The sequence below is a fragment of the Saccoglossus kowalevskii genome, chromosome 14 (genome assembly GCF_978046115.1).
Source record: "Saccoglossus kowalevskii chromosome 14, keSacKowa6.1, whole genome shotgun sequence".
NCBI classification, from domain to species: Eukaryota; Metazoa; Hemichordata; class Enteropneusta; family Harrimaniidae; genus Saccoglossus; species Saccoglossus kowalevskii.
In genome coordinates, this window is record NC_140654.1 from 26379249 (window position 1) to 26393204 (window position 13956).

Below are 13956 nucleotides of genomic sequence, written 5' to 3' on the forward strand. Positions count from 1 at the left end.
CATTATTACATACGCATACAATTCTACTTCAAACAGCCAACAGGACAGACTGACAGACACAGCCGAAAAGACAGAGTCACTCACTGAATAGAAGACAAAAATACCAACAATGTCGGAAAGATTTATATGAAATGAATTCATTAAATTCATGCATACAATTCTACTTCAAACTAACAGACACAGCCAGACAGACAGAGTTACTCACTGACAAGAAGACAAAACAAAACAAAACGAACATGTTGGAAACTGTCTCACCTCAGACGAGTAAGCAATACTAAGATTTTCATTCTTGTAATCAGATATAAAATCCAAATATGCCTTTTCCCATGCCATTGCCATATCTAATTTCTTAGTGGTTGTATCATTGGCACCTTCAGCTAAGTAGTTATTCACAACAAACGTGATGACTAAGGCAGTTGCATTGTTGTAATTAGTGGCTGCAATACAATCAAATGTCAAGAATCAACAATCAAGGGTAAATAATAATAATAAGGGCGAACAGTGTCTCTGATGATGAACATTTCTATTTTATATATTTCAAACCCCATATGAATTTTACAACTGATCTCAGACCAGCATGTATAAATCAATGATGTCAATAATTTAAAAGAAACTGACAGTTTGGCAGTTTTTAATTAACTAATTTACATAATTAGGTGGATCAACTTCAATTAAAACATCATGTTATTAAATCACTTTTGACACACAGATGACAGATAGGACGATGGTTGTCACAACAAATTGTGTTCGATATGGGTCCCATGTGACATACATAATAAGTGGTACATGAGGAAACTCGCCCATTAAACCAAATGAACACAATAACTAGCTGGCACAATGAGCCAAATAAGATAACAAATACATACCATCATATCCTCCCAGTACAACCCATGGAAATACTGGTGCCCCATAAGTTGCTAAGCATGGCTGATGTAATGGTGTTGTATCATTTAAAGAAGCTGGTGCCCTACGTGTGAAAACAAAAAAACATAACTCATCTATATTATCTCCGAACAGTGTACAGCCAGTGGGGTTCAAACTTGAATGTTTTTTTTGTTTTTTTTTGCGATAGACCACTTTTATAACCCCTAAAGGTTACACATCCTGGTACTTTTGGTGGCATGAAAATCAAAAATGAATTTATTTTATTTATATTTTGACATACTTTTCAAGACTTTTAGCAACTTGAGTAAAATACTTCTGTTGTGCACAAAAAAACGCCTCAATTGTGCTTGTTTGTGATGCTGTCATACCACCAAAAGTACCAGGATGTGTGAAATTTAGAGGTCATAAAAGTGATCTATTTGAGACTGAAACTTACATTGAACAGTACATAAAATGGTCGTGATAATCCGCAACTTGCCAAAATCCCGATGGGTCCATTGCTACCATATCAAGCTGGTCATGGCTATTTTGGTAATATTGCAAAACGCTCTCAATCGTACAGTTGTTATTGTCCGGATGTAACGGCGAGAAACAAATGTCCTTCAGCGTGATGTTACGATTTTCAGGCTCATACCAGACGTTCATTGTCTCAATATGCGTCTGCAAGTCAAGTACCTGATGACGACAGAAATCAGTTACCGGTAAGTACCGACACATTAGTGAAATAAAAATTCATTATTATACATCCACCACTGCACTACTACCTATGGAGTTTCAAAAAAAATCATAATTTCCAATATCTACATTCAATACATCTTTCCCCGATCAAACTTTAGAATCAGCTGGTATTCTGAACAGTCTTCATGCTACTGTAAAACATGTTGAAAAAGCGACATACTATTTTAGCGAATTGTGGTAAAATGACGTAATAGCGAAATGTTGATTTAGCGAATCTCTCTTGTCTTTGTTGATTTCCTGTTTTCACAATACTAGTCTGTCGCCTGCCAAAACAAATGCGCAGTTACCACCTCCATAAAAACAAAGAAAAACTGTCAAGGGTAATAAGGTAGCGCTCAAAATTATTATGTTTTCTGTGTTGTTTACAAAGTGTGTGTGTGAAGAAAAAGATGTTGTTTGGCCTCCATTTTGAATTTATAATGAAGTCATTAGCGACATCTTAAATTAGCGAATTAGTTCTCTCGCTACAAAGACATGCTCGCGAAAAAGACATGTTTTACAGTATTTTCTGTTCTATATAAATTTTGCACAATGGAAACAAGGAATTGAATAATTGGTCAAGTTATTAACCGCCTTTTGAAATGTTAATATTTTATAGAAAAAAATCGTGCTAAAATGATACTGTAAATTTAATGGAATACTTGACATTTTGTGGAGATGACTGTTTTTGTAACGTAAGGAAAAAAATTAATTTTACAGTTACAAATTTCACAATATTATCTTTGACTTTCTAGAAAACATCTTTTGAAAAATTTTAAACACATACTGGTACTATCTGGGTGTTATGTTGTTGCCCTGTAACACTAATTATCATTAGAAAATGAGAAAATCTGAGAGAGGTCCACCTGAGGTACTTATATGTATACATGTAGTATCAAAGCAATCAGACTTGCTGTTTTCAACAAGAAGTTGAAAATATAACTTTTTACCAAAAATAACAATAATATTCATCAAAAATAGAGAATTGAAGATATCATGACGAAATGAACAAATCTAAGAGAGGTCTGCCCAAGGTACATACATATATACCAAGTATCAAAGCAATAAGAATTGCAGTTTTCAAGAGAAGTCGAATAAGTAAAAAGTTGACACTGACATTCACTCATATGATACATGTAAGTGTTTTTTAAATTTGGTTACAAGAGCTTGCATTTTATAGGGCTAATAATGGTACCATTGTTAGGGGGGGGGGGTTGGCATGAGAAGGCGCCGTCCAATGTGGATGGAACGCTTCAAAATCAGTCGTCTATAGCCGCACATCATCGAAGCAACGCCGTTTCCTTTACGAACAGATGAAATAATTTCAGTTATTTCTTTACAGAATAATTCTCAATGAAATATAAGAAATCACAAAATCACATAGAATTCTCAAAAGTCAAGAAAGGGCACCAATTCTCCCCATTTGCACAATCCTGTAACCCCCCCCCCCCCAAACCAGAAACCTACCTGATGCAGGATATCCAAAGACAATACACCACCAAAAGGTATGATGCTAGCATAAGGATATGTACTATATGTTGTACTGTTGGTGTTCGGTGCCGTTATTATCAGCTGCTCAGTGCGATAGAATGGTCCAAACTTCTGGTCAAAATAATCCTTCTCCTGTCGGGCACGGCTACTCGGTTCAGACCACAATTCAACAGGATCTGTTGTGATTTCCAAGTACATTACACCGACACAAGCGACAGCCGCGAGAGCAAGCATAATTACAATCACGGGGAGCGGATACTTAGCGCACAGAGTGCCCCACTTCATGAACACCTGTTTTAACTTCCACTCAAAGAAAGCACCGATTTTCTCTAGACATCTAATGTCATTAGCAGTGACTATTCTTGTATTTACATAGCTGCCCCCGTTGATAGAATAATCTGGCGTAGGTCTACCTTTATTTCGGAATGCGTAATAGCACACTAGTGTGATTAGGAAAACAACAACGAACGTTACAAATACAAGGATCATGATGAACAGTACGCCGTACATCCCAAACAATTCCCACGGTTGCGGCAGCGATGGCGGAACCGGCATTGGAGGACACACAGCTGGACAGTCCTGACAACTGCATGGTTGGGAATTGTTGTTGATTGCACGGCTGCAAGGAAAATAAGAAGTGTTCAACGCTTTCATGTTGTCCGGCAATGTCTGATTATTAACAAGAGTGAAGTTTATCTGGAACGGAGCTTGGCCATTATTGGTATCTCCCATGAAATCTAAAAAGTATTGAGCGGTACAATCATCAGCGGTATGTATACCACAATACATTGAAATGGCTTTGGAATTGGAACTCGGAAACAGTACGTTGGCACATGAGTTGTAAAATCCTTCAGCAAAATCACGTTCGAGATAATACGTAACTTCGTTAGCACTAAGAGTATAGTTTTTTGAACTTGTCACATCAAATCTGTCAGTAGCTAGTGAGGATTCACTATCACGCAACTGAAATGCAGAGACACCCATTTCTGTTTCGGTACTCAATTCGGTGTCGTTAAGTGGGGCAAAGTCGGTAGAATACTTCGTAATGTTCAGAAAACGACTCTGATTAGGACTGCAGGTGAACTCACAATACAGTTTATAGAAGTTATACAAGCAAGCAGGGCAGCGTGAAAACGTCTGGTCGGGAACTTGCAAACTGGACTTGAGGTTGCGTAGCTGATCTGCGTTACAACAAGTTATCGGTGGGTCTCCACCTTGGGATGCCAAATCGGGACAGACTTCTCTCAGAAGTTCCACATCTTTGGGGTCTGTGAAAGGCTTGGCTTTACCATTGTAAGCACAGTTGAGGTGTTTTCCATTGATGTGATTATAGCTACATTGCCCATACCAAACACAACGTCCATCTTCGTGTACATCTTTACTAATGCATATCTGAAAATTAACATACAAATATTAATACATCTAGCAGTGCTGTTTCTGTATTTATTCAATATGCATTTGAAATTGACCTTTTCACCAACATTTCCTTCTTTTCATCACAAATTCACAAAATAGTCGTGTTTACAGTCTGCACTTTCCTTCAGAAGATTGAGCAAAACCAAAATGAAGGTTTATTTCCAGAAATACTGAAGAATATAAGAAAAAAGTGCAGACAAATTTGAGCATGAAAGTTTGGTGGTGAAGAGGTTAACAAACTACATTTTAAATTCTTTAACATTTACGTCACAATTAAACTTTGTTACATCAGATGAAGGAGCAGTGTAGTGAGAGATAGTAACAGAACCTCATCACAAATACAAACAATCAAAGCACAAATCTTTTGAAAAGCTTTTACAGGTATTTTTGGCTGTTCTCGCTCACTAAATCACAATTACAAGCAAGCAAAAAACATAGGTTATCACAAAAGCACACGTACACTCGTAAAGTATTGCATCAGCCTTCATTGCGTATCAGTCTATCCGAAACAGTCCTAATACATAGTTTGGGGGATTCTTGTAATAACATTATATTATATTATCAATATCCACCAATGTGGCAGACATCCCTCATTAGCCTCTACTTAACATATTAGGTCACAGATTAACCAATCAGAAGGCTTGTATTATGAACATCCAATAAAACATTTAATAAGTATACATATATCTAATCTTTATTGCTATTAATTGATAGAAACATTGTATTTCTAAGGATGCAATAAAGTTATTATTATTATTATTATCATTATATTTCAACTTAACAACATAACAGTATGGCCCTGGTACTCCTACGGTGCATTTCACTTAACTCATTAGGTCACTGATTAACCAATCAGAAAGCTTGTAGAAAAAGAGTGAAAAGACTGGTGGGGAAAATCATTTAGGCCAAGAAAAAAAATAATTGAAGTTCCAAATCAGTCTAGGAATTTTATGATAGCATTTAACTGGGAATAAAAAGTTTTAAAAAGTCTAGAAATATTACTGTAAATGTCAGCGGTACCCTTGAACTAGAAAATATAAGTTCAGTAGAGACAAATTACTGTAAACGTCAGTGGTATTGTATCCAGTGCAATAAAAGCAAACACAAGCCAAAAACTGGACTGTCCATACATTGTACATACACTGTATATATGCTGTATTTTAACCAAAGACACACCTCGTTATTACCTGTACATAACCATATGCTTAAATTACCAATATTGCAAATATGATATTTTACAATAAAGACAAGCATAAACTAATGTCATATAACCTTTGAAGTCAAAGATCATTATCCATCACATTAATCGATAACAAAGATTGTGCATATTAGTTGTACTTTGTCAAATTGAGTTGAAGTGTGAGGTTTTCGAACAATGGAATGTACAATAACAGAATCACAAGAGACAATAGGTGGATACTGACTCATCATAGGACAATTCGCTGGTCACCAACTAGTCACACAGTCTTATCACAGCCCTATGTCTCAAATATAGAAAATGATTTCTGTGGTTAAATGTACACGTACGTAGTCAGTACATGTAATTTGGGCATAAAAATAAAGTCAAGAGAGACTAGGAACGATAGATAGATCTGACCGTACAATTATCAAACTGAGATAATCATGATCAACATTATTCCGAGATTACAATTGAAAAGAAAGACCCACAAGTTTTGTTTGTCCAAAGATAGTACGGTAGTTCAGGAGCAGAAAGAAAGAAAGTTCATTGTCACTGGGACGAAAAAATGGGTCACATACATTTGTAACTTGTTAGACCGTACATATTTCTCTGTCATGTGATACAAAGCATGCATCACACACTGCATTTCATAAACCAAAACGATTGAAAGTAATAACAGCAAAGTACAACTTCATACCAATGCCAAGTAGAATATCAACCTCAATATTCAAGTGAATGCAAGATATGAAAAAAAGAACATTTTGATGGTCAAACAGCCCACAGCTTTAAGGTTAATATTCTGGGTTCTCCCAGGAGCATTAGAGGCTGGACCCCCCTTATTATTACGGATAAACAATAACGATCAACAAGTCATTGTTAATGTATAATAGGCATGAAATTTTGCATGACTACCAATGTGATATCCATAATGGCTCTGTGGAACTGCATTCATTCAAACAAGATGGCCACCAGTCAGTCATTTTGGATTTGACAGTGACAAAAAGTCAATCTACAAGTTCTCGTTTTTGTTTATACGAATTGTAATTACCATAACAATAAAAACAATGTAGGAAATTAACATATATTGTTATAAAATTTAACTATTATGATTTTTTTCTGGGCAGAGGTGATGTTAACAAAAAGAGCTATTCCAAGACATTTTGTGTTCGTATTATACATCCACTACCAGTGACAGAAAAATCATAGATGGCTACATTTTTTTGATACACTCTTCAGTCCCAAATATGGGTAAAATTAATAATTATTTTGTAAAAATTTACAAAAGTTGACCTTGGATCTCAAAGTATTAATGGCAAGATGGCAATATTTGGTTTTTATTTTTTCTCACAAAAAAGCAAGGATTTTTTCCCCCAAGAAATTTCAGGAAAACTTCCCAGTTTTGTCATCTGTATTTTGCCAACACATTGTGCTCATACCATTTTGTTTGTTTCTGTTTTTCTAACCAGTACACCTAAAATCCAAAATGAACATTAAATTATTCACCTGCCATACCCATCCCCATTTAACATTCTGAGTAATTAGTTTTTTAGTGGGCCTTACTTTTATTTGATTGATGGCAAAGGTTATCCCCAACCCTAACAATAAATTATTAATTGTTGAGAATGCTTCTTTGAATTGCTCTCATGGACAATGACTCGTATAAGTGTGTCTACATGCATTGTTGTTAACAGAGAGGTTATTCAACTTTGACATGGACGGTATATTGTATGTAGATTGGTCATATGGTTTCAATACTTTTGTGTCAGTATATGAATGTGTCGTGTTCTTTTCATTTTCTTTCTGGCAATTTTTTTTTAATTTAAATATTTTAAAGAATTATTATGAATTTAAAGAGAGTATTGAAACAATAGTTTCAGCGATTCTGTTGTTAGAGGAGAGTTATAACTCCATCCATGGTACAAGAACAATTTGAAAGTATTTATGATTTTTAAATCAAAATTCAAAAATAGGACATAGACTGTGGCTGTGATTTGGCTCGAAGTATAGCCACTGTACACTATAGGTCGGAACAATTCACGAAGTCGGAAAGTTTCATGTCAGGATTGACATTTATTGAACTTTGAAATGGAAACATCGACATCGGCTTGAAACAACAACAACAAAACGTAAAAATAATAATAACGAAAACAATGGCGCGATCATCTCAAGTGTCATATGACACAAAACTCAAGTTGTGATAGATCGGTTCTAAACCAATCACTGATCGTGGTAATAACGTCATAGGTCAAATACAACTTGTATGATATAATAGTAATACGAATAATTTAAATTAAACATCAAAGCTATTGCTGAACAGAAATAATACAGTGAATTGAATATTAATTATAGAAAACATTTTGAAGTCTAACTAGACAATTCAAACTCAATTAACAAACACGTCTATGATTTGCATCTCGCCCAGACATAGACATCAGACTTAACTAGAAGTGATAAAGGCTGAGAAGTCGGCTGAAACCTAACATTCCAACCCAGACATTATCAGATATTATTAGGCTTTTCTTCTTTCTATTTTAGTCTTTCAATTGTTCATTACTTTTACTTACTCATTTTTTATTTTAGTCATATTTTTTCAAATTTATTTGCTTAGTTCTATTTATCAATTTTCGGACATCTAAAGAACAACCTGAACAACATAGAAGATCTTGTTTGTGAGATCTCAAATAATTTGATTAGTCAACCAATCCCAGAAAGCCTTGTATACAATAACTATGCCATTTATGTGCATATCTGTATATAAAGCCTTTTCTGATTGGTTATTTAGGTTTGTGAGAATTGAACAAGATCTTCTATGTAGGTTGTTCAGATTTTGGAGTTTTCACAATCAGACAATTATGAAAAATAAAAATTTGTGAAATAATTGAAAAAAAAATTAAAATCACACAAAAATAATTAAAAAAATTGAAATAAAAATTAAATTTTAATAGGATTGTCAATTACCATGCTAGTAGCAGGGAACAAAATACCATTTTGACGATATGAGAATCATAAATTTGTTAATACTGCATAATTGAATCATTATTTAGTTTTCCAGTGTACACAGGGGTGATATATACATATAGGCTTGTTACTTACTACATTGTATACGTATGTGCAGTTCACTTAGCCAGCACCGACTATAGGACGATGTCAGTGTTTTACAAAACTTTCCGAGTTATAAGTGACTTTTGCCGAAGCGGCCGTTCTCAGTCCTGATAAATTTTTAGTTCATCATTTATGCTACTCGATTTTTGAATCAACTTTGATTTAACTTGTCACGACTGTCTATGCATCGCGAATGACTGATATTTGGACATGAAATGGAATTAGATTGGCTGGATTTTTGGAAAGTGTTGATTCTGTGGATAGGTGATGTAGGAGATCGTGGTTTGTTTCTGACAAGTTGCTGAGTTGCATGCCAGCCAACTGAGTCATCAGGCCAGGTAGTTTAATCAGCAATTTCTCAGCAGCTGAGAACTTGCTTTAGTGGTTTCTGTACAACCACTACCAAATAACCAGCAGAATCATCAAAAAAGTGAAGATGAAGGGACATAAATATAATTAAACCTGTACCGTATTAACTGTATACTGTCTTAACTGGAAACCTGTCAAAACAAATCAACTAACTTTTAATCTGATTTCTCAGTGCTTATGGTGTTTGACTTTAACAGAAATAGTTTCATTGTAGTTGAGGTCATTCGTAAGTGCGATTAAATTATATCACACAAAGAGGGGGATTTACAGTAATTATGAAAAACAAACAATTTGAACGTAAGTGTGCGTAAAAACGGAAAAGTTCACGTGTGAAATTTAAAATATTTCTAGATCAATATGTTGTTCACAACAATGTCATTTTCAGCTTTATCGGTCCATTGCAGATGTTAAACATTCCCAGTATAGGTCTAAATATTTGCTTATACCGTCATTTACACGCAATGATGAGTATACAGGAATTTGCGCGACCTTCAGAAATTAAAATGATGTCATCGCGGAGGGTGTGACTGAAGGCCGGCTGCTGGTACACGACGGCATACACCATCTCTTGCTGTGGCAATATAGAACATGAATGACGCGACAAAGCGCGACTCCACCAGATAAACCAAAGACACTTTTTTTCTAGTGTCTTTGGATAAACCACGATCTAAAAATTTAAATATCGATTACGTTGCACAAAAATGCGTTGTTAACTAGATCATGTTACTACATACCTGAATCAAAGTACATACAACAACGAACGGTAAAACACGCGTTAAGAGAGAGTGGCCTGCCATCGTGAAAAAAAGAAATCAACACGCATGGGCACGACAATTTAAAATGTTCGTGGTCCTTGTCGCGACTGGTCACAAAACGGGTACTCCTCCACGATGCAAGATATAATGTGGTATTCTGTCCACTCGAAGAGACCGCACTAAACGTTTCCTGACTACACCAACGAATCGGTGTTATGTATTTGCTAAGGAGTCACAGTGTCAGGGACGTCACATGACACGGTGGTGTGATTCGATTCTGCTTCCGTTCTCTAGTCTCGAAAATTCTCGCGAGACGTTATCGTGATTTCCACAAAAGTTACTGTATTTTGACCATTTTTTTAATCCGTACTAAAATGTGAACGACCAATACCAGACCAAAGACGGAATTATACGAGACAAAAATCGTAATCTCAGCGTCGTTGTTGTCGTCTATGTCGTATAAACGAAGAGCTCTTCGCTATATGTGTCGACTAAATAATAAGATTAGATCCATGCCTGCCTGTGATGGTAAAATCTCAGACAACCAACTCCGAGATAAAACTAACATCGCCCAACACACGCACCCCCCCCCCCCCGGGGGGGCAATACATAGAACTTGCCTAATAGGGACGTGCCCCTGAAATGGGTCTCGTTGGATTTTAGGTATAAGTATCGGTCTTATTTCACGTCAAGATAGGTATAAATATCGGTAATATTTTTCCGATTTGATATAAATAACCTGAACATTGTGTTAATAATATGCTTTTATGTAAGTGACAGAGGTGTTTCTATGGTCAAAATACATATTTTAATAAATCAATATACAATTTAACTGTTGGCTTACATGTGCTTCTATTTGAGATGCTCTTCTCAATAGAGCAAATACGGTAACTGTTTTATTTGGAATAAACAGTGATGACAGAAATGGTACTTTGGTATAAATATGGGTATAGATTTTGCCACTATCCAGGTAAAAAAAGGTCACACTTTTGAGCACTCAGGGGCACTTCCCTACCCGGCTATGTATCAACCCCCTCCCCTCCGGGGGGGGGGCACACGCATACATACAGCGCGTAACGCAGGGAACCATGGAATTACAAGATACAGAAACTACACTGAAATACATAAATAAACAAAGAAATGTTATGAAAGTATAACCGTTGTTTGTGAACAGAAAGCCATAACGGTGAAGGCACTGGGATGACAATAGTACAACTTTTGAAACAAAAGTTGTGATAAAAGTTATGTTCTCTATTAATACCCGGTTGTCGACTTTTATTTTCGGCGGCATTCGGCGTCGCACGTTCGTGTCACGCAAGTATATGGGATGAGCCATAACTCTTCTGCGTCGATAACAAATCCTAATGTCTGAACATTTACAGCAAGTCTCAGAAGTATTGGGGCAGTAACTGCTTGGGTTTTGACTGAACGGTTGGCTTTCGAATCTCGCTGGCGCCGTCCTGTGGTCACGCCCACTCTGGATGAATCTATATCACAGTAGGGGGTCGGCCGATTTTCTCCCTGATTTATAGGAAACTGTTTCTCAACTTGTCTCTTTATTTAGTTTCAATCAGTGTTCAAGATAGCTACCCCCATATAGTAAATATCGGTGGAGTAATCGCATTTAGCATATTATCACTTGTACGCCAGCTGACTGTGGCCATTCCCAAGCCTCGCAAAGCAAACCATTCAGAGGAATCCAGACATGTTCCAGGCTACGTAAAAGCATACTATGTTTCCTAATGCGATATTGACTCGCCCAGAGTGGACGCGATCACAAGTCGGCGCCAGCGAGATTCGAAAGCCAACTGTTTAATCAAAACCCAAGCAGTTTGCCAATTTGCTAGCGAGTTTGCAAATTGACTGCCCCAATACTTCTGAGACTTGCTGTAATGACACCAAATGTACCAGACGTGACTAAAATATTATCACAAAGGCCAAAAACCGACACAAACTCAAAGCTATTATCGACCTCAAGGGTAATGTTACAGTGTCGTGGGAAAGAGTATCTACAGCAAAGTAGGTATAATGACTTTTTGTTCAAAATTTGTACAAATAAATCGATATCGATATCCTCAAATTGTGATTTATTACAACTCAGGTGACCTGGGATGCAGAATACGCTTTGTGTTTGTTAAAGTCTCTATATACAGCGAAAAAAGCAAATCTTCGTTGTCACACACCACATACGGAATAAGGCGTTTCGTTTAACCAACTTTAATTTTAGTAGTGAGATATATGGGCGGAACATGTGCACCAGAATGATGTCATAAGCAATTATCATTAAACAAAAATGAACAGAAGTATTTGTTATTGTGAGTTCTTAGTAAAATGAACATACAACACTGCGATAAAAAATAAAATCATATTTATTAAAGTTATTGTTCGTATATGAGTTTTTGTACACTTGGCACTACATAGTTTGTAATTTCATTCAGCTTCTTTCAGTAATAATTCAAGACAAATAAAAGGAAAAAATATAGAGAATATAGCAAATTATCTTTCTGTAATATTCTTGTGTAATCGGTAATTGCGAGAATTATTATGGGTGCATAGCGAATACATTTCGTTTTGAATTGTTTCTAAAATAAATTTCAGAATTATCTTTTCAAAATCAGTTTTTTAGGGTCTTGTCTCTCCCAAAACGAAAGAATTTCACAATGTCGAAAACGGAAAATCCTTATCGTAATGTTATACCAGTAATCAACCTAAACATCAGTAAATATACTGTCCGTTTCCGTGCCGCACTTTGGACTGAATGCTGCTGGGGTTTTGCAGAACTGTTTATCTGCTGGTGTAAATTTAGGATTGATCTTAGACTACTAGTTCTAGATAAATATTGTAATGCATTGTACACACCTCACCCACCCACCCACTACTGCTCCGATTTGAGACAGTTACGGAAAACCGTAAACAAATATGATACTAAATGCATAATGGCAAGATAATGAGAAACCATGATTTATCATCTACACTAAAGTAAAACTAATTTATTCGTGAGGGGGTATACTCGTCATACATATTCATCACGACTGTTGTCAAGTCAACAAATTCTATACATATCATCTTTAAAAAAATATATTAAAGGGCGGTGGTCGTCGCGCCACGCATGTGCCAGATGGGTCTCGTATAAACAAAGATGGCGATTTTGACTGTTGCGCACACCAATAAGTACAAACTGAGAGGTTACCAAACTTAAATTTGGTATTTTTTTATTGTTCTTACATTTGCCAAGGTCTTTTATCTGGGAGTATTATGTTGCTAGCCTTGATTTTTCTTTTAATTCTGAGGTTAAACACTTTTGCTGATCAGAGGCATAAGTTTTATTTTCCGGAATCTGTATTGGAGTCCGGAATATATCAATAATTGAATATGCAATTGCAACATTGAAAAACACACAATTATTCCTGCATTTCCTACAGGGTTCCGTGTGAGTAAATAATGACACGTTGGTAACCACCACGTTGATGGCCTTCTACCCAGCCTCCGTCTTGTCTGCGCACTGAGTTTGCGGTTCAGTATAGAGCGCCGCTAGTGTTGAAACAAAATCAAAACAAAGTTCGTTTGCGTACCATGAGATGAGAGCGCTGTTTACTGAGAATTATAATCAGCGAAATGGCAAAACAGAGAAATCCAGAAACGGAAGATACAGGAAAAAATCAAATGTACGTCGTATATAATGTTAAATACAATTTACACTAGATTCACTCAGTCCTCGAACAAATAACTTTATGTAGAGTGTTGTGTATCCGTTGTTGAATCTGAACATGTTAATGGTTATATTTCATAAACATGAGAGGAAAGTCACCGCACAGTCGTCGGGAGACTAGATATTTCTACAAACAGTGATACAAAGTTTCGTGCAGGTGGTGCCAAGCAGTTATTTTTTTTAATTGTATATTGGGCATGTTAATAATTGCTATTTTATATTCGTATGAACCAGCATTTATTAATTGATTATAAATAGAAAAAAACGACATTAGAATTATTAGTATATTCAGTAAAATATTTTTTCAAAGTAAGACAAACATTAAATAATAA

General features: G+C 35.9%; 1 protein-coding gene across 1 annotated transcript in view; it reads right to left on the bottom strand.

The window, feature by feature from the left end:
- The window catches only part of LOC100367226 (NPC intracellular cholesterol transporter 1-like), a 29005-nt gene extending 18858 nt beyond the window's left edge, over nt 1-10147 (bottom strand). Inside the window, exons 1-5 of the mRNA XM_085508076.1 lie at nt 9895-10147; nt 3070-4485; nt 1322-1560; nt 867-967; nt 256-437 (exon numbers count right to left, since the gene is read on the bottom strand). Of these exons, the coding sequence (XP_085364202.1) occupies nt 256-437; nt 867-967; nt 1322-1560; nt 3070-4485; nt 9895-9957 (2001 nt within the window). The 5' untranslated portion in view covers nt 9958-10147. The remainder of the gene's footprint in view (nt 1-255; nt 438-866; nt 968-1321; nt 1561-3069; nt 4486-9894) is intronic.
- Nucleotides 10148-13956: the final 3809 nt, after the last annotated feature.